Source organism: Xyrauchen texanus, chromosome 34 (assembly GCF_025860055.1).
Source record: "Xyrauchen texanus isolate HMW12.3.18 chromosome 34, RBS_HiC_50CHRs, whole genome shotgun sequence".
NCBI lineage: Eukaryota > Metazoa > Chordata > Actinopteri > Cypriniformes > Catostomidae > Xyrauchen > Xyrauchen texanus.
In genome coordinates this window covers 7,251,445-7,274,347 of record NC_068309.1, presented here as the reverse complement: position 1 = coordinate 7,274,347, position 22,903 = coordinate 7,251,445, and the positions used below count along the sequence as shown (strand labels likewise).

At 37.4% G+C, this 22,903-nt stretch overlaps 1 protein-coding gene across 1 annotated transcript; it reads right to left on the bottom strand.

Annotated features, from left to right (window-relative positions):
- Positions 1–2,305: 2,305 nt before the first annotated feature.
- Positions 2,306–20,954, bottom strand: tbca (tubulin cofactor a). Its single transcript, XM_052104137.1, has 4 exons — positions 20,786–20,954; positions 8,268–8,373; positions 5,859–5,945; positions 2,306–3,183 (listed from the first exon to the last, which is right to left on the bottom strand). The coding sequence occupies exons 1-4, from the start codon at positions 20,836–20,838 to the stop codon at positions 3,103–3,105; spliced, it is 327 nt and encodes a 108-aa protein (XP_051960097.1). The 5' UTR covers positions 20,839–20,954; the 3' UTR covers positions 2,306–3,102.
- Between the last annotated feature and the right edge of the window lie 1,949 nt (positions 20,955–22,903).

Below are 22,903 nucleotides of genomic sequence, written 5' to 3'. Positions count from 1 at the left end.
TAAGTGGTCCTAGTTAAACAATAGTTGAAACGTCACATTTGGAACTTTTAACTTTGGCTTCGAGGACAAGCCAACTCATTAACTTTTACTTAGAAAAATTATCCAAACCAACACACACACACACACACACACACACACACACACACACACACACACACACACACACACACACACACACACACACATGTTGTGTTTCCATGTTTTATGGGGACTTTCCATAGACATAATGGTTTTTATACTGTACAAACTTTATATTCTATCCCCTAAACCTAACCCTACCCCTAAACCTAACCCTCACAGAAAACTTTCTGCATTTTTACATTTTCAAAAAACATAATTTAGTATGATTTATAAGCTGTTTTCCTCATGGGGACCGACAAAATGTCCCCACAAGGTCAAAAAATTCGGGTTTTACTATCCTTATGGGGACATTTGGTTAACATTTACAAAGTGATAAATACACGCTCACACACACACACACACACACACACACACACACACACACACACACACACACACACACCTAGCTATCTAAATTGGTGGAACGACCCATAGACTTGACACCAAATGACTTAAAATAAAGTTAATTACATTTACTACAAACTAAAGCCCCAAAACAAATAAAAACGACTTCTTGCGTTTTAAGAATTAATGCATAGAAATAAAACATTAGGCTATTTACTGATATTATTAAACAGTTTCTCTTCCAGTGTTCCCAAACGTAAGTTTAAACCAATTTCTCTGTAATTTTTCACCAGCTTTTCAATTGTCAAAAATGTGGCTATGGTAAATTCTTATTCACTTCCGGCTGACTTCGATTGTTATTATAATTAGCTTTATAGAATTAAAACAAAAATATTACTTGCATTATTTATGGCCCACTTTTCACGTTAAGGACGTCCCAAAAATAAAGTTACAGGCCTACTACTAGCCTACAACAATAATAACAACAACAACAACATTTTGTATGAATCATTTTAACATTTGAGGACGTCCCTTAAAGTTGGTTTTAGATTTACTTACAACATGGGTACATTTTTTAGCAATTACACCCCCAAAGTGGCAAGGTTAGAAACACGCACACACCGTGCCCATGCAGTTCCAGGCCGTAATGTGATTCACGGGGCGTCTATATTCACTCAATTAGAGAATTCTAAAGAGAAAATCGACTGTCCTTCTGCAGAAATGCCAGTTTAACAAATTACATTCTTGTTTCGTGCAGGTGATGCGGTGACAGTCGCGGGGATTAAAGGTAATAAGTTGTTGTGTTTTAGCTGGAGGAGGGGTCGGGTTGTGTGTGATGAAGAATACCCCCTCTCCTCCATCCATCTGTGGAGCTCGGTACCTCCGGTCGCGCGAGCAGGTACGGTAGCGCGCGCCCACCGCTGCATCTCATGCTCCAATTAGAGGCGCTGCCCTCCGAACGGACTCGATTAGACCGTGATTTATCCGAAAGAAATATAATTATGGCTCCAAATAAAATAATCAGCATTGAAGAGCGATTTCCTTAACGAGATGGAGCGGTTGGGTGTCACGGAGTGGCGGCGCCTCATTAGCGCTATAATGAGGCTTCGGGGTGAACCCGATAATTATCGAAATCTGTAGAATGAAGACCGAGCCAAATTGAACCCGAATTCATCTGCTCCGTCGGCTTTCAAAAAAACTAAAACACATTTTTAAAGCATACCACTTTACCTTTAGGCTGAGATGTACAGTAGGCCTATAGCCTTCCCAAAAAATGGGATTCGAACATGAACTTGACATAAATCCATTCAGTTATTCATGACAGTGAGGAACAACATTAAAACAGCTCATGATCATAATGCACGTTTCTGAAATATATGGAGAAATATTACCTGGTCTGAAATGCATTGTGACCAAAGTATCACACTTCAGATGCACAAAGATTCATATATAACAGAATATCAAAAAGCATCTGCAAACAAATGATGCCTTTTTTCCTGTTCAATCAACTGGTCCCAAATTATTTTTTTAGAAGGCTAGATGTAGGAAGTCAGTGACCCTCAAGTTCATTCAGATGTCCTATTAGAGTTAACATCACATTTAGGTTAATATCATTAGTATTTAAAACCTCACAAGCCTATTTTTGTTCAATGTTTTGCTTGAAAACGTGCTTATGTCCTGGCAGTTGGGGCCAAGTAAACACGTTTAGAATATGATATTAAAAAGCATTTTAAAATACACAGAGCCTAGAAAACTTTATGCCAACTCAACCCAAGGATCAGAAATAGGACCTTCACCATTCAAGAGTTCATGGCCAATATAAAATGACAGAATTGAGATCCTTTAATTATGCTTTATTGCACATAGTTATTTTAATTTAGCACACTCAGTGTATTTCCAAGTGGAAGGAGACCAAAGTGGCCAAATGTGCAGCAGAAGAGCCTCATGCTTGCATGAGAGAATCTGGCCAGCGGAGGTCAGTGTCCTTACAGCAGAGTAGGAAATACACATTCTCATCATACCTTATTTCCCTTTCATTCTATACCGCTCTCCCTCTCTGAGAGCAGAAACAACAATCCTATCCATATATGATCCTGCATTAATTACTGCAGCCCTATATAAGAGGGGAAAATATCTTACATCTTGGGTGAAGGCAAGCATATTAGATATTAATTCAACTTTGCACAGTTTCATTACATTACTGAAATGCTGTGCATGCCTGAAATAGATATAAGCAAAAATAGCTTACATAAAATCCAAAGATCTGTCACAGTTTTTCACAGCAGGTGAACATCTAAAAAGGTAACGTAACATTTGTACTTCGATGGATTGCAACCATGCATACTTCATTATGAGAACACATTTTCTAAGTGTGAAAAAATAGGCTGAGTGAAAAGGAAACATTTGAAATGGTAAAAAAAAAAAAACTTTATTTCATGATTGTGTAAATTTGAACTCTTATAACATAAGGCCAGGGAGAAAGTAGTGGATTATGAACTTATAATTCAATCCAAACATAGTGAAATGCAAACAATAAACACTGTCGCCTTGGTTCTGAAATGCTAAACAATCAGAACAAATGGAATGGACACTTAGGATGTCAGTGTATGTAAGTGTCTGTGTGTGCGTTTGTGTCTATCATCCTTCCAGCTTGACTGAATCCAAAACAGTTCTGGCCTCCTTGTATTCTTCGGCTTCAGCCAATTCCTCTTCTGTTTCCTGGAGAGAAAAATGGTTTAAAGTCACTAGCTGGACCCAATCTGAAGATTCAGAAATATAAAATATTTAGGTTGGTAATATGTAAAATAAAATGGCACATTCAATTTTAAACCCCTTGTAAAATACAATGAAGAATTACCATCCCAGATATTTGACTTTCTTCTGCCAACACAAAGGTTTTTAGAAGAAATATATATATCTATCTCTGTAGGTCCTTTCCATGAAAGTGAATGGTGACTAGACCTTTCAAGGTCTATAAATATCACCCAAAGTGATTGCATCACTTCTGAAGGTATGGATTGAACCACTGGAGTCACATGGATTACTTTTATGCTGGCTTTGTTATTTTTGTAGCTTGAAAGGTCTGGTCACCATTCACTTGCATTATATGGACCTACAAAGCTGATATTCTTCTAAAAATCAAAATTTTTGTTCTGCAGAAGAAATCAACTCATACAAATCTGGGATGGCTTATGGGTGAGTAAATTATCATTTTTGGGTGAACTATTCCTTCAAAATATATTCTAGACATAAATTTAGTAATGAAAGTCCACCAGATCCACTGCAGTGTAAATTGTCATTCAAGTTAGAAATGTCTTCAGCACATTTTTTAAACAATCATTTGAAACCTTACCATCTTACAGAATTTATTTAGTGATATTTCATAATTCACGAAGCATCACATAATTTAGGCCATTGCCGTGACAACATTACTTATGAATTGAAATGAGTGCAGCATTGGTCTGTGTGTGTGTGTGTGTGTGTGTGTGTGTGGTAAAGACTCACTGAGCATAAGATGGTAAGTTTCACCCTGACACATGAAAAAAAAACAAAGGGTTTAAATGCATTTCCTATTATAAAACATAAACTGGAGCTGTCACTTTGAAGAGAAACTGTTTAATGCAATGCCATCCCTTTCTCCACCTCTCTTATTAAATCTCTCGGTTTTATGTTAATTAATGTGACCTCTGTAATCCACCTTTACTTCCTCTGAATGTCACTCTCCTATGTCCATTTCTCATGTACAGACTACACACACACACACACACACACACACAAGTTGGTGCAGCTATCATTATAAGGACTCTCCATAGACAATGATTTTATACTGTACAAGCTATAGATTCTATCCCCTAAACCTCACAAAAACTTTCTGAATAAAACAGATTAGCATGTTTAAGCGATTTTAATTATGGGGCACTACAAATGTCCCCCCCCCCCACACACACATAATGAAATTTAAGTTACAATGACAAAGTTTTGCAAACAAAAATTACATTCTTCATTACACGTCGCAGGATGCAATTTCCCAGTGAAATGTCCAAAAGGGGGCGCCAAAATAGCTGACTTTTTTTTTTAATCAGACGAGGTTATGGTAATCATTAAATGGATGTTTTAATGAGTAAACGTACCTCCTTAACCTAAAACTTTAACCTAAACCTAACCTAAAGTGTCTTAAAAAACAAATGGGAGGTGAAAAAAACAGACATCCTTACCCTGCACCTAAACCTGACCAATAGTGTTTTAAAAGCAAATTCGACATGAAAAGGAGATTTACTGAAGCAACCATGTCATTTTGTGTCGCTCCTATGACACTTTCGCTTCACTTTCATTTTGAGCGTGCTTTGCTAGTCTTAAATCCAACACTCTATCAGGTGAGATAAACAGGAAGCTATTCATGTTGGAATATGTGTGCAAATGTAGGTGGGTTTGTAATACATGGATTAAAATTGATAGTTTTTTTTAATTTGTTAGAGTAAAAAGGTTTTTGAAATAATAACATAGCAGAGTTTGAGTAATTGTGCGTAAAAACGTATTTATAAAGTCATAATCAGCCATAGTAGCCGTGATTTATGTGAAAGTGAATACAACCGTTGTTGTAGAGCCTCTAGTGTTCATTTCACCAGAAAACTGCAGCAAAAACTAGAAAGCAACATGATTGCAAGAATGTAGTTACAGTAACTTGTTTTGTGAGACTAGGTTGCCATCCTGTGAAAATAAGCTTTTCTATAAAATCCCCAGAAATAACATGTTTTACAATATATTAAATTAACTGTCCAACAACAAGGTTTATAAAATTAACCTGAAGCATATAGGAAAAAAAAAAGTTACCAAATTAGATTTTAAGACTGGACTTGTACTCAGTTTTACAACAAAGTGTTGGGTAGTAATGAATTACATGTAATCAGATTACAGTTACTTTATGGATTACATATCACTTATATCACCTAACATTGGCTTTCAATTAAATTCTGAATTCTGAGGGACTTACAAAACGCAAATTGTTGTTTGATTTTATGTTTTCTAATGTTTAAAGTAGTTGTAATTGGTACTAACATTTACATTTTACATTTACTCATTTGGCCGACACGTTTATCCAAAGCGACTGACAAATGAGGAACATAGCAAGCAAGGTACTTGTTTTACTTTTATCAAAATATTCAAATAGTAATGCAAAACTAGTCAGATTCAATTAAAAGTAATAATCTAAAAGATTACATTACAAATCAAAATTGTGGTTTGCAATTTGTAATCAATAGCGGATTAAAATACCGTCTGGACTTCACATTCATAGTGAGGACCAATGTGTCTCCATACTGTAGGAAAACCTGAAATCCTTTACATAGCAACAAAAGGACTGTATTTGTGTATCTGTGCATGTGATATTTTCTCACCAATAGTTGCTGCAGGTCAGCATGGGCAATGGCTAAACGACGATGACAGTCAGGAACCATCATTCTTGACTCTTGCAGCACTTCAATCTGTTTAAAATACAAGCAGAACAGCAATTGTACAAGCTGTGCTTTGCAAAACAACATCGGCTAGAAAAAACAATACCTCTTCTGTGAGTGTGAGAATTTTGTGTTTAACTACATTAATCATTTAATAGAGATGTGGTTCAAGGAAATACTCTAAACTCTTCACCCTTGCTGAATGAATTGTACAGGATTATTAAATTGGTTGCTGCCCGAGAAAGAAACTGCATACTCAACCACCAACTCAAACGTATATATGCAGAAACAAGCTTAGCAAACCAATCTCACACACTCACAATGACACAAAGCTGTATATTCATCGACTGCAGAGTGGAGGAGATACAGTGTAGAGATATACAGAGTGATGTGAGAAGGCGGGGAGAGAGAGAGAGAGAGAGAGAGAGAGAGGGGTAAAACATGGGCCACTACTCCTTGAGAACATCTAAATTGGCAGCATGTGTTGTTAATTACAAAACTCCTCCAAAGTTACATAACGTCATTAATTTTGCATCAGCACATTAAAACTCATTAAAACTCCTGCCCCGATACCACAGCGCTGCCATACTGAATCAGCTCTGTCTCCTTCATCCTTACCAAAGCAATTCCTTTTACAGGGCTGGACAATCAACTTGTACCAGATCTTTTACCATCAGCCATACACTCTCAGGCATTAAAGGAATGCTCTGGGTTCAATACATGCAAATCTCAATCAACAGGATTTGTGGCAGAATTTTGATTAGCACAAAAAATTATTAATTTTGTCACAGTAAGGTTCTTACAATGAAGACAAATGGCACTAAAATAACACTTTCAAAAACAACAGTTTCAAAAGTATAGCCACACAACTTAAATATTCCACATGTTCAGGGATTTTCTGGCGTCATGGTAGTTTTTAGAATACAGGGTTTACAATGAAGTTATCATGACAAAGCATATAACGTTACACAGGTGAGATTATTTAATCTAATATCATGTTACAGCATAAAAAGTTTACATTTTATGGCTTTCATTTTTAAACGGTGTGTATTTAAACGATTATGGACTATCCCTATACACTTCCAATGTAAACGCCTTACTGTAACCGTTATTTTTAATAAACGAAGGACAATCAACATAATCATCATTGTCAAAAACGCTGATTACTGAGTGTAATTTGTATTAAACCCAGAATATTACTTTAAGTCTGATGTTTGGCTTGCTTTCTTTAAGGTATTAGAATGCTTGACATCCATATAAAAAGCAGGGATGTGCAAGGCTACATATTTTCCAATGATTAGTTGGCGAGTTATCCTGTATCAGGGGTTTTCAAACTTTTGACACCAAGGACCTTAAAAATACAATAACACCGTTGCGAGGGACCACCTTCCAAAAATATAAAGGCAGAGATATTTTTTCATGTACAATGAAAGTGTAATAAAATATTAAGCATGATATTATAAATACCATGTTGTTTGGAAAATTCAATAATTGGCATTTATATCGTCACTGTACTAACGGAAAAATATATAATTACCATATTGAATAGTTCTAGAAATTCCAAAACCCGATACCATCTGACATACGACTGTCATTGCGAATTATGACATTATGAATGTTTCTGTTCAGCGCACAAATTAAAATCGTGTCATGTCCTAGTGAGATCATTTAACACCAAAAGTTTAGATTTAACTAGATAAATATATAGTGTGCATGCACGGAGTGCTTCATGTGGCATCCTGTGGGCCAGGAATCAAACCACCAATCCTGCGATTAGTGGCCAACCCGCTCTCCAACATGAGCCACAGCCACCCCTATTTCATAAAATTGAATTTTATATGGAATTTCAGGAGAGAGGTGAAAAAAAGACAAGAAAAAAAAAAAACACAGGCAACAACTCCGTATTGGCGAGTACCAAAAGGAAGTATTGGCACTTCTCATTGACTCGTTCTCCAAAACAATGGCATCGGGACATCCCTATTTAATATGTATAAGCCTGAAAAGATACCTTTCATTTGTATGGTGATTTTCACAAACATTTTGTTCCAAAGCAGGAAATACTGCACTGAATTCCCAAGTGAGCAAACTTACGGTGACAATGTTGAGAAGAAACTATGGTTGTTGATACAATATTTTGCGATTAATCTCCAAATTTCCGACCCGTCTTTAGAAAGTAGAATGAAATGGTAATAAATGTCAAATTCGATGAAACTCACAAAAAATGAAATATTGTGTGGAATCTCTTTTTTCGGGAACATTTAATGATTTCCTCAGTTCTAATCCCGACCGGGTTCTCCCAGAGCCAGCAAGGCAGCTGTTGTTTCAGTTGAGAGGCTGGTATATTTTCCTCACCTGTTTCTTGATTACATACTCGTCTCCTGCCTCCGCCTTGAGACGCTCAATCTTTTCTTCCTGCTGTTTTGCCTCCTTTATGTACAACACCTCCTCTTTGGCCAAACTGGGAGAGAGCGAAAGAATGAGAATGGATAGCAAGGGGTTAGTTTTACTCCAAAAATTCAATACTCATTTGTTCATTCGATGCTGTCAGGAATTTACTGTCATGCAGTCAAACAACTGGCTGATTTGCTGATCTTTCAAAAGACAAATAAACCGCTTTCACAGGTCCAAACTCATTGACCATCTCAAGATATCCAGTAGTTTGAGTTTAAATCAGTCCATTTTACCAGCATCTGTGACTTTCCACCTATAAAAGCAATCATTGAATATTTTTTATTAAAGATTCTCTAAAGCTTTACTGAACACCTCAAAGATTATTTTGAAATACATCATACTTAAAGATAAATGAGACATCCACAAATTTAGCCTATGAAAATCCAACTGATATTTCCTTTGAAGTCGCTGAAAACATTTATGTATAACATTTTATTTTCAGTTGACAAGGCTGTTGGTACATTTTGGAATTGATACAATGTGGAACTAGCACTTATGTTAATAGGACTAGTCTGTACAGCGATTTCAGTGGCGAGTACAAGTACTTTTGTTTTACTATTGTTTTTGGTGTCTGTAAATGTTGCCCCCAAAGCTGCTCGAGCTACTACAATAAAATGTCTTTGTTAACTACTAATTAACAATGGTAAAAACTGATTTTGCAACAAAATAGGCAAAATATCTGATTATGAAAGCCGATATACGTTTACGTTACATCAGACTGCAAATAACTGCACATGTATCTCCAAGCTGCTGAAAACTACTCGACAGCAGTGCTTTTACATTTTACATGCTGTTAATCATGTACAACACTGTTTTTTTGGCCGTTTGTTGTGAAGTCCTGCCCATGGAAGAGCTCGACCGACAATCAAATAAAGAAGCCGGGCTTCTAAGCAGGACAAAAATACACTGAATGAATGCCCAGTGTCCAATAGACATTCAGACACAGATGAAGCTTCCAGAGATGTCCCCCATCTTGGTAGGTCTGAAAATGACATGTTTAGAGCCTCTGGTCTATGAACATCAATCTTTACTTCATTAGTCCATGTATCAGCCATTGCCTCCCACTGAAACAACACCTCAATAGCGCGCAATGGGCCATACGTCCACTGACTTCAACAGACATATTCATGTAAAAAAAAAAGCACATTACGATGCTTGAAAGAACAGTACAATTTTACACATTTATTCCCAAAAATATTGCAATCAACAAGAGTAATATGTAATTTATATAGATTATTTGTAAATAAACTATAGGTACTTAACTCATCATTAGCACTTTTTTTATGGGAAGCCGTGCTTCCATTGTAGTTTCAAAGCAATCACCACTGGACCATATATACAAGACAAAGGTAAAAATGGGTCTGACCCTTTATCCATCAAGTTCCAAACAAAAGGAGACATTTTTGTAGTGTAGAATATTTCTGTAACTGCTGATCTCCTGGAATTTTCACACACAACAGTCTCTATAGTTCACTCAGAATGGTGACAAAAACAAAAAACATCTAGTGAGCGGCAGTTCTGCGGATGGAAAAGCCTTTATGAGAGAGGCCAACGAAGAATAGACAGACTGGTTCAAGCTGACAGAATGGCTAAAGTAACTCAGATAACCACTCGGTACAATTGTAGCGAGCAGAATAACATCTCAGAATGCACAACAGGTCGAACTTTGAGGAGGATGGGCTACAAAAGCAGAAGACTACGTCGGGCACTTTATTAGGACCATAGTGTTCCTAATAAAAGTGCTCAGTGAGTATACAGATTTTTCATTGGATTTCAAACAAAAATAACTATACACAGCATTACCATGATATAAAATCATGGTAACTATATACTGTAGGCATAAGATAAAATGACTCATACCCACCAAGCTGGTGCTTCTATCTGAAGAAAAATCACAAGAGATAGTTAGGTCTATCTTAACTTTAAAACAACATAAGACCAAACAGAGAATCAAGGTAAGATCTTAAACTTCTATATGATTCAGGACATATCAAAAACCTTAAAATCAGGTTTCGGGCTGGATTCGGGTCTGTTTTGTACTCATTGAAAAAAATAAACAGGCCTACTGAACTCATATCATGCACGCACACTTACTCACAAACGGACGAGTTAAGGGCTGTTCACACAAAGCGTGTTTTTGCGAGTGTCCGTTCTGTTTTCCCATAGTTTTCCCATATAAACACATGCTGGACGAATGTCTTTGACTGTTGCACCCTGCCTTGCCATTTCTTCGGTGTCTCGCACAGAACCGGCACCATTTAAACACCGTGCCAAGTTAAAAAGAACCTTTGCCTGGTTTCATTATTTGCTCTGCATCTAGATTTTTTTTTAGCACAGGTGTCACAAAAATTCAGTGTGATTCAACAAGAACAGTCTGTAAAGAGGGGACTGTTGCATCGTTTCATATTATTCCAGACTGTTCTGCACAAAGCAAAGTTTCAGCACATAAACAGCATGTCAATATTTTTTTCTGTTCTACTCTAGTGTACAAAGTGGCTGCCGTGCCTTGTTAAAAAGGTATGTTTACTGTTTCAATACAGTTACAAATGTTGCCTATATGGTTACATATGTACACGGCCTATTGCAACAGTACTTGCTAGGAGAAGAAATAATAAAGATAGTGAGATAGATATCTGACAGTATCATTCGGGCCGGGTAGGGTCGGGCCACACGGTCACAGGTCTGGCCCATGCAGACTTCTACCACTTCCCCACAAACACTTATCCAATTGTAGACATCTTTCCCAGTATTCTCCCACTCCTTTTTCGCTCTTAATCTCCTGGCCTTTTTAAATCCTCAATGATGTTTCTACTGCCAATCTCAGAAAAGCTGCATACTTGTTAGCCACAGCGCTACACTGCATCAGCTACTTCCTGATCGCTACGCTAATCTGTCTTAACTCCATCTGTCTCTCTCTCTTACACACTCAAAAACACTGTACTGCCCCTACTAGGATTAATTGATCATCAATTTAGTTCCTAATTTGGACCAAGTCAGGTGGCAAATGGGCCACTTTCACTTGATTGTTAGTGAAAACGCAGCACGAGTACATTGATAAATTTTGATTATTTATCAATTATGGCCAAATGAACTAAATGCACTGAATACATTTGCGGCCTGATTGCCATAATAGAGTTTGAAAATATCACTATTGATAATGATTCCAGCTAATAGCCGTTTTCCGTCTGCATGCCGCATGCATGTCGGGACAACACAGCATCATGGAATTAATTTTTCAGAAAATCAGCTGTGTATCAGTAAGTGTGTGTGCATGTGAAGACAGCAAACGAGAAAGAGGAAAAGACGCAACACTCCTTCATTAATCAAACATTCTGCCAGCCCAGGCCGCATGCCTTAAGATTCATCTCCCCCTGCGACACTCGGTCATATTTTACGTCAATTACGGCAGTTTTAACAGGCTTCAATCACAATGCCAGGGTGCAAATCTGAACATATGCACATGGTAAGGCTTTCTTTTGACACACAAATGCAAAAAAAATTAGACCACAGGATGAGAGGGGGTTGAACCAGATTGGGGAGGCACAAGCATGTGCCGTGAAAAGGTGGGGGTGACAGGGTGATGGTTGAGGGCTAGAAAGATCGGGTGTAGCATAATTCTAATAAAAGTGAGGGACAGGCTAATGAAAAAGTGTCATGCTGATGTTAATTTCTTGTTTCGGCAGGGTGATGTGGGAGCTGCTTATAGCAGGGGAGGAGCTGGGCAGCTGTAAATGGGCCTGCCAGGGCTGCTTCCTTCAGCTTAATGGAAAAAGCATCTCTCTGGAAAATCGAGAAAAGAATTAGACTCGACACACATTCTCACCCTCTAATACTGTATTTTTGAGGCGCCAGGCCAGCACCGAGGCCTAGTGACAAAAGCAAATTACGTCTGTCATTTTATTAAGTGAATCCGCTGAGCTAGGCCAGAAAACAAGGTCTGGAATACATCACAAAAAGAAGAAAATAAAAGAGAAAAAGCAACTTAAGGAAAGAAAGGAATGGTATGAAAGCAGAGTAACGCAATCCATTTGTTACAGAGATAAAAAAATGATTTAAGTGCCAAGCAAAAAATGTTTTGGGTTGAAATTTCAATGTTGAACCAGTTGTGCTTTCAGATGACTAATATTGGCGGAATTCAAAGGATTTTTGAGGCAAGAGAACATCTGTTTGGCAAGAGTTTTTCCATGGGTTAATGCAAAGATGGATATGCAAATTCAGTATGAAGAAACAAACATAGAGCTATCTCCTCACTAGACAGTATGGTTTACAAGCACACTTAAAATTGCGGCAGAGTGTTAAGTGGCTGGGATGACAGTCAGGACCTTAAAATCAGAGGCCATGGTTCTCTCCTGAAAAGGGCAGACTGTGCTCTCCAGGTAAAGAATGAGCAGCTGCCCTAAGTGGAGGAGTTCAAAGTATCTTGGGGTCTTGTTCACAAGCGTGGGAATGTTGGAGATGAGATCAATAGGCAGATCAGTGCAGCGGCTGCAGTAATGTGGTCACTGTCCCGGATCGTGGTGGTGATGAAGGATCCGAGACAGAAGGCTCTCTATATACTAGGCGGTCCATGTTCAAACCCTCAACTATAAGCTTTGGGTAGTGACCAAAAGAATAATATCAAGGACACAAGCAGCCAAAATGAGCTTCCTTCGCATGGTGGCAGGGCTCACCCCAAGGGATAGGATGCAAAGCTCTGACATCTGGAAGGAGCTTGGAGAAGAGCCGTTGCTCCCCCATGTTGAAAGGCATCAGTTGAGGTAGTTCGGGCATCTGATTAGGATGCTTCCTGGACACCTTCCTGGGAAGGTGTTCTGGGAATGTCCAAATGGGAGGAGGCTCCAGGGAAGACCCAGAACACGCTGGAGGGATAATCTCTCTCGGCTGGCCTGTGAAGGCCTTGGGATCCCCATGGATGAGGTGGAGGATGTGGCCAGGGAAAAGGACGTATGGACTGCTTTGCTTAGTCTGCTTGAACTGTAACTCGGTCCCGGATAAGCAGTCGAAGATGGATGGACGAATGGACTTAAAATCCCGGATGTGGCAACAAATGTGGCTTCCCTCAAATCTTACTGCTTCTGTAGAGACTTGAGCAAAGCAAAGCAGACCAAGTCAGATATATTAAACAACTTGCTGTGTGTAGAAAACATGCAAGTGAACCTAACCATTTCAGAAATAGTGACACACGTGTCCTCAAATCAACTAGGCTACATCCTGTTGAATATTTCAGACTGGGCCGAGAACACTACAACATTTGGCATCAAAGATCTTGACCACTTCATGGGGCATTTAAGTGGCTCCTTAAAGGCTTTTGAAAACATGGAGTCCAGGGATGTAGTAGTTTGAGAGAGGCTTAAACTAAAGGTGGTAATAGGCTGACATTAAAAGCACCCACATCCATGTACAAGAAGCTAAAGTTATCCCAATGAAATGCTGACCCATAAACTCCAGATGACTCTTCATGACCCTGCATCACCAAACCATACTGCAATGGACAGTTTTAAGAAATTATGTAGGGCCCTATGATTTCCGCGTTGCGGAAAACACGGATGGAATCGTCGAATCCGTTGATAAAAATGGAATTAACTATAAAACGCGGAATGCCATGGAATTTGACATATTTGGGATAAAATTGAAGTATAAATGCACAACTAATCAAATTAAAATCATGATATGTCCTAGTGTGATGATTAAACCACAAAGGCTGAGATTTAATTAAACAAATATACAGTCTGCATAAGCTGTGAGAAGTGAATGTGAGAAGCCACTGCACTATCCGCAAGTTCAACATTACGTGCTCTCTGTGTGTGTGTATTAATGACAAAAAGCAGATCACTTTATTCAAATGTGAAGAGCAGCAGACTAATACACATATAATTAATTAATTCAATCATAACCTTTTGCAGTTTAATAAGTACATAATTCAATATAGCAAACTGCTTTCTGGATGTGAGAAGTGAAGCCATCAAAAACATCCAGTTTTCCACCAAAATAAAAGCTCCATTTTATCAGACATGTGCAATTGAAAACATTGTGACATGTGAAAATGTAATATTCAATGTAATTGTAGTAATAATAATTATATTATTACAAGAGTTCCATCACTGCTTGCATTAATATTGTGACGCTCTACTGTGCAGCACTGTATTTGACAATAATAATAGTAATAAAATAAAATCAAACAAACATAACACCCTCAACCTTTGGGGGTTTGGATTGTACTGTGGAGATCAGTTTATAGACGCTCTTCATTTACTAATAAACATTAATACAATGGTTTGTTAAAAAAAATTATGTTTTCATTTTATTAAAATTCTATTAATTAATTTGATTAGACAGTTTTTTTAATGATAAAATGTAATTCAATGTTAAAATCCAGAATTCAGATAAAATAAAACAGAACTTTGGAAAAAAAATCAAATGGATTTCATAGGGCCCTATGATGCAGTTTAACATTTGGAAAGGCACATTTTCACTTTGTAACTGCTCTCACACAGCAAGACTTGACTATTGGCAAGTAGTCCAATTTGCAGCTTATTCTGACCAAAAACCACCAACATAGAAAGGAAAGGCTCTTCTGATTGCCATAGGAGACATACCAAAGTGCAATTTAAGATTGGCATTAAATGAGCAATGCACAAAGTTTTTTTTAAATAACAGAAAAAACCATTTGCACTCACCAGGAGCATACATAGAAACAAAAACTGATGACATTAGGGCAATGTACATATATATACCTCTACATAAAGGCTATCACATTACTATAAGTTTACATGTTATTATTCAGAAAAACATGTCGTGAAAATTGGCTTTTCTCTCTTTAATTGTCTTCCTAATTTGGTATGCTCAATTCCCAATGCTCTGTAAGTCCTCGTGGTGGTGTAGATACTCACCTCAATCCGGGTGGCGGAGGACAAATCTCAGTTGCCACCGCTTCTGAGACCGTCAATCCGTGCATCTTATCACGTGTCTTGTTGAGCGCATTACCGCAGATGCATCCATGCACAACTAACCATACACACAACCAAAGTGAGAACCACATTATAGCAACCACGAGGAGGTTACACCAGGAGACTCTACCCACCCTAGCAACCAAGCCAATTTGATTGCTTAGGAGACCTGGCAAAACTCTGCACGCCCTGGATTCGAACTCGCGACTCCAGGGGTAGTAATCATCATCTTTACTTGCTGAGCTACCCAGGCCCCCTGAAACTTGGCTTTTTATAAAATGCATTCTGCCATTGTTCAGACATATAACACATGTACTGGTCTAATATGCTTCAGAGTTTCTCGTATTGCTTCACATTTGCTTTCCACCATACAAACAGATCCTTGTCAGTTGGTATGCATGTAGATGGTCGACCGATATGTTTTTTTAAGGGCCGATGCCGTAGACTGATAACCAATATTTGGGGCCGATATACATTTGCAGTAAAATAAAAATATTTTAGTGTAAAAATGTACACTAACACAAACTCCAACACAAAACATCCATTGCCTATAAACATGTGTTAAATGAAATACTGCATTTATTATAGTATTATCCTTTGAAAAAATACATGAAAACACAGCTTTTATTGCAACTATAGCATTGAGCAGGGGTATTCAATTAAATTACCAAGAGGTATGGAGTCTCTACATGTCCATCTCACCAAAGGTCCGGACAATGATAACTTATTATTTCGTAGCCATTACTGAAAACCCTAATAATTTCATTGTAAACTCGTTCCCTCAATTGCATTGAGAAATGGGGTCTCCCAAAACTTGAGTATTTAAGTTAAATTGTTTTTCAAGTAGAGTGAACATAACTACTTAAGTTGAGATAACTACATGCAAGCAGACTTAACTCAGGTTGAATTTAAATATTGTTGTTTCTACTGTTACTTTAATTGAATTGATTCAATTGTAGATCAAACAACAGCACAGCTCAAATAAAGATGATAACTGATTCTAGGTCAGATATTAAATCATTCTTTACAGAAATGCATATATGCCCTTCAGCTGCACATGCACCAAGAGAACTGGGATAGTGTAACCAGGGTCCAACTTGACTAAAGAGACACAGATCACCCTAATAGTGACATTACACCAAACAACTATTTGCAATAAAGCCTAAATAATACAATAATACAAATAATACAATACAAGAGCTAAAACAACTCTGAATTCTTAATAACAATTAAATTATCCAATTGTGGGTATTGCCCATAGCCTCCATTTTGTAATCAATAGTTTGAGATATTAACACTTCAAATCTTAAATCTATGGATTTAAAAAAAAACAACATAAGTTCAATTAACTTAAATATTAGAGCTATGAGTCCAAAACTTGACATTTCATGATTTTTACAGTAATGAAAACTTTAGGGTTTACAGTGTGACTAATGACAGTGTAAGAAATGCAATTTTCTTTTTAAAAAGCATTAAACATTTCCAAGTTGACAGCGATAGTACTTTTGTAAAATGGGAGTTGAAAAAGAGATCATAAATCAACAGTTAAAAAGTATTTTAAGAACTCGGCAAGAATTTCATTGTTGCCCAAAGACAACCAAAGGAGTGGGGGACTATGGGGATCTTCTACCGTTTATATATACATAGAAAAGATGCTGAATGGGGGTTCAGGGGTAACCGCTGTGAGAAAATGTATGCAAGTCTTAGCCATTTTTATATTTTCCTTTGAATGCAAATCTAACAAAAACAAAGGACATCTAAATAGTGCAGTTTAAAAATATTGTTTGCTATAATCAAGTATAAATGGGCTGACTATGATATAATGAAAATATTTTTCATCATAAGCAGAGAACTGGTCATTTCAAAGTTTTGATTGTCTTTCTTGCCATCCATGCCAGATATGTTATCTCTCATTGATTTTCAAAAAATGTCAACAAAAATATCTGTTAATTTCAATAGGCTCAAAAAATGTTAATAAAGCAAAAGAAATTGTTCATAAATAAAATAAAAAAACTTTTTAGTCTTAAGGCACTCTGGAACCATGATAAATTGTCCTGTCACAAACCTTGCTCAGCTGAACCGTTGGAGTCATATCAGACAAATGAAGATTGTTTCTGCTTAATTTTCATTTTCTGCTGTGTATTTTAGCGAATTATGCCAGTATCCATCCATATTGCTGCTCACTGTATTTCTCCGCTATGTTCTACTGTCATTAAAACAACCACATCTGCAGCTCTACTATGCGGTGCCTCATGTCGCGGGCTGTGGACAGGCAATGCGCAGAGCACAAAAGGTAATTACTGAAGCATGTTTCTGCTAGAGAAAAATATTCAAGGATATTGTGCTGAAAGATCAGTGCAATCTATGTCCCGGATCACTTGCGGTGTAAACAGCTCTGTGTAAACCTAACGTGTAGAAACGTGAGATGGGGCAACTGGCTTCATGTTGTCTCACGGTCCGGAGGGGTCCGGACCACGTTCACGAATTGATGACCGTTGGCACAGAGTAGTGTGATATTTATTGCAACTTCAGTATCTGCATTTTTACCTTTGAAAACAACTTGATGCATCTTTCTCTTGCTGCTTTCCTCTTTCCCACTCCCCCCCCGTACAGTGCTGATTGGCCATTTACTTGTGACATATAACCAATACGATAATACTGTGGGCGGGACATTGAGCCAGACTACAAGCAGTAACCCTTCAGAGAGAGGCGGTTGCATCAGAGCCAATGGAGCACTTTTTAAAATGTATCGCAATCAGATTAGACAAAATAAGGATTCCGATAATTAGAAACATTTTGAATATTGGGTGTGATTGTTGGCCAGGTCAATAATCAGTCAACCCCTAGTAGAAGGTATAATACATGTTTTAGTACTATTTGCCTTTATGTCATTAGACAAGAAATTTACAAGTTTTAGGGAACTGTTGAGGAGACTGAAAGTGCAAGCACTTACAATCACAAGCTTGTGTGCTTGTCTCCTGAGCCGGCGGTAAATAAAAATGTTTAAATTAGATTTTATTGCACGCCTGTCTATTGCATTTGTAACAGGATGGAACAAAACAACAAAAACTGTGATTGGACGTTTACATGCCTCAGACAGCTCCTTCACGTGCAAAAAGAGTGATTCTTGGTGCAATCCCGGCTTACTAAACTAATTTGCCAAACGGGAAAACGTCATTTAAAAATAACGAACATCGGCCGATTTAACGGTTGACCACGAGTAGATACTCATATAAGAGCAAATATAAGGATTAACATAAATAATCACATAAATAGGCCCCATAAAATTACTGCTAGTGTATTGTCATTTATTTATCATTCAAATCAGTTTACATCTGTAATATAGGCACATTTCTGGTTCTAGTTTCAATTCTAGTTACATCTGCCATACCTTAAATAGCAGCACTGAAGAGTTGGAATGATTAAACGGCTCAGATCAACAGCTCCAGTCATTTCCAAAAGAGTAGGCCATCTTTCAGTTAATTTGCTAGTGATTTCAGGTTAAAAGATTACAAATGAAAACTTATATAGTTATATATATATATATATATATATATATATATATATATATATATATATATATATATATATATATATATAAAACAATTACTGGTATTGGACAAGATTTATATAGGGTAAATCAGCCAAACTATTATACACATACTGGGATCTGTTCATGAAACACAAGTGAAACAAAAAGTGTGTGTAACTCATTCATGAATCCATTCAATGGAAATTTTACTAACAATTTACACACAGATTTGTTCTACTAGTATTTCATGACCCAGAGCAGATGAAAATATTAACTCTCATAGAGCTAAAGTGAGTTAAAACGTACAAACAGACCTAGAATGCGTAAACCACAGGGAACATCACCCAGCCCACACCTAACAGGGCTGACAAATGAAGAAATGCAATTCAGCAATACAGCGTTCAAAGGTGGACAAAATCAATTATCTGACCTGGAGCTGAGAAGTCCCATTCTGAGTGAACCACAGAGGCCTGTGTGCTCACACGAGAAGAGAAACACTGAGACAAATCTATAGAACCTAAAGACCCAGCTGAAAGAAAACAAAGCAACTTAATCGATACGGAGGCTGGACTATCCACATAGAGCACGCAATAACGGAAGGGGAATCTAGGGGAAACTTGTCTTAAAAGACATGAACAGTATGTCTATCATCACTAAGCCTGACAGTGGGGATGTTCCATCATAAAATCATCAGTTGATGCCAACTGCACAAATGGAATAAGCAAATCCAGCATAAATGAATTCAGACACCAAGACCCGATTGGTCCCTCATGCGAAAATCGGCTGAGTTTGACGGGCTGAACATTTGGTTCTTATCGTAGTGTGGCTCATTACGATGTTGTCTCCTGTGTTGGCATGGCATGCAAGTTGTTTCCTAACCCCCCCCCCCCCTCCCTCCCTCCCTCCCTCCCTCCCTCAATCCCACTGAGAATCATTCCCTCACTTCCATTACCAGCCCTATCAAACAGGCCCATCTCAATCAGACCCTCATCTGGTCAATCAATGCAAACAGCAGTCAGGTGGGGATTGGAGGAGTAAACAGAGAAAAAGGGAGGGTAAGGAGAGAATGAGCCAAGATCAGAGACACTCGCAGAACACAAATGGCCAACTTTTAGGAGTCTAACATTCATTAAGCTATTCTGAGGTGAGGTCCTAGTCTTCCTAGTTATATTTGCATTGCATTTTTTGTACCACACAATGAAAGTGAATGGTGATTAAGAGAAATATTCTGCCCAGGATCATCTGTTTTCATCTGTGGATGAAAGAAAATAATACAGTGAAAGTGAGTAATAAATAAATGACAGTTAGATTAAACCCACCATAATCTAACTACAATTTTGGAGCACAAACACTCGTTTATATACTTCAATGCAATTTCTCTGACAGGTCATATTCAGAAAGTTACTCAGGAATATATAATGTGATCCCAACTACAAAAAAACAACAACAAACCGTGAGGACAATCTGTTAAAACACTCCGTACAAACCACTACTTCAGCATACCATTCATGTATGCAAATAGATACACGAAGAAATGCATTTATTAAATACTACATTAAAATAGAGCATTACGGCCCAGACAGCGGTGACGTCTTCTAAACATTAAAAATTACGTCATTCTGTTTTTGTTATTTCCTTTACTAATCATTTTTTGGAAATCTAAATTGCAGTTATTATCACAACAGACAAAACACATGCAAAACAAATTTCACGGATAACAGTGATGATGTGCATAACTAGAATTTTCTCTAGTAACCTGAGAAATGAGCATGACTTTTAAAAATGCTACGCATCTCTTGAAGCAGCGGTCTGAATTTGCAGCTTCTGCGGGGCGAGGGCGCCCGTCTCCGGTGTGTGCTCACAGCGCGACGCGGTAAATCTGCGGCCTGGCCATGCTGACAGTCGCACTCAAAAGAACTCTAATTATTTAAACTTCTTACCGTTTAACAACACCGGTCTTGATTTTTATCTGTCGTATTCTTGGATCCGCCATGGTCAGTGTTGTCTGATATGGTGCAAACTGAAAGATAAACAGATAAATATGTTTACAAAACCAGAATCGAGCAGCCGAAATTAGCTCGCTAGCGTACACACACTCCAACGTACCAGAAACTCAGCGCATGCGCACACTGAGCAGCAATCAGCAGGGCAAATGTAAGTGTAAATCCAGACACAGTACATTGTCTTATCAACAACTTTTAACGTAACGGTGTACAGACGTAGGCCTGTATTCAGACACGCAAAAAGCCTCAGACTTCAAAAGGGAAAGGCGGATAGCACGTTCAGTTTTACATACCCGAATAAGTGCTTTTATGCTTCATATGCGGCCTAGATTACGGGATAGCTTTCTGTCTCTTAAATTATGTTTTACGCGTTGGCCATTATACAGTTTATAAGCTATTTGCCCAGCAATGGTAATAAAATAGTAAAACTAAGCAATTAAATAGGCAATTCACTTAAAAAATAAAATAAAAATATGCCTACCATGATAATGCCATGGTATTTATTTGAAGAACACTGGTGTAAATATCATGAATAATTTATATGGTAACTCACCATGGTATTACCATACATAATATCATACCATCAGTACTTTTTTTTAATGAGTGTAATAACGTCTTCCTCAACCTTTTTGCTTTTTCTTCTGTTCGTTCTTTTTCTAAAGAATTTTTTTTCATTAATATTGTTATTATGTACATCATATCCAAATGATGTTATGAGATTAGTATTTATTAATAATGGCATAAATTGCATTTATATATATTAAATAATTAATAAGGAGGGAAAATGACCACAGCATTATTTGTATTAATTTTTATCATTTATTATTATTAAAACATAAATATTATATTAATAATTTTGTTATAGGCCTAATAGCCTATAACAATTATTATTAGCATATTATTAGTACCATAAAATAATAATTGTTGTTGTCGTTGTTTTTATAAACCAGTATAGGATTTGGAAATGCCTCAGGGATGCACTTTTTTCTTTTCTTTTTGTGCAGCTGAATCTGTCGTCGACTCTGCTTTGTATGATCTACTCCTCACAGCCTCTGAAAGCATAGTGGACATCATAGACACCTCGATTGCCGGAGGTAATGTTTTAGACTGTAGCAGGTAAAGTGAGATATGTCACACGTGTCAGGAGTTGTCAAACTGCAGACAACGCGCAGGGAATGATGAATGTCATCACTACTGGAGCCCACAAGCATAGATAGCTACGGGTCCTCCGTCACCCGGGTAACCTAGAAAGACTGCACGCGAAGCAGTACTGTCCGGTGGAAGATTGAGACGCGCGTGATTCATGATCATATCGCTAAATCGACCCATTTGTGGTTATTGATCATAAATAAAGGTTCGTGTGTTGCAAGGGGGGAGGGGGGTGCATCAGGACAAAACGCCCTTGTACTGGCCTCCAGTCCATTAGAACCTAAATGTATATAGGCCTAACAAGCCTATAAATATTAGGCATATTCAGAATAGGGCATGAAGCCTACTACGCCTTTTAGACTTCAATTATAAGCCTGTTAGGCACACTTAGAGCTAGCTGCCACAAAACAAAATGACTATTCTATTCTATTCTTACAGATAGCAATTCCTTATTCTTGGATCTCCATAGATTACAAATTGTCATTTAAAAAAGAACTAGGCTACAGTATTTATTTGCAGGTAATTTGCACTTGGATATTTTGCAAACATATATAGGATTTTTCCTGCATTCTCGGCAAAACAGAAAACTGTGCAAACTGTAAAAAAAAACAAATAAATACATTTAAAACACTGGAAAAAATATTATTATATTTTATTTAAAACACTGGTAAAAATATTATTTTTTATTAAATGTTACTCAATTAGCCTTAGGTTCCACAAAGTAATTCTTAAAGGGATATTTAAAACTGGGTTCAAGTTAAGCTTAATTGACAACATTTGTAACATAATATTTATCACCACAAAAATGTGCCCCTCCATTTCTTTAAAAAAAAAAACGATATCTCTGCAGAGATGTCTTACAGTGAGGCACTTACAATAGAAGTGAATGGGACCTATCCGTAAATG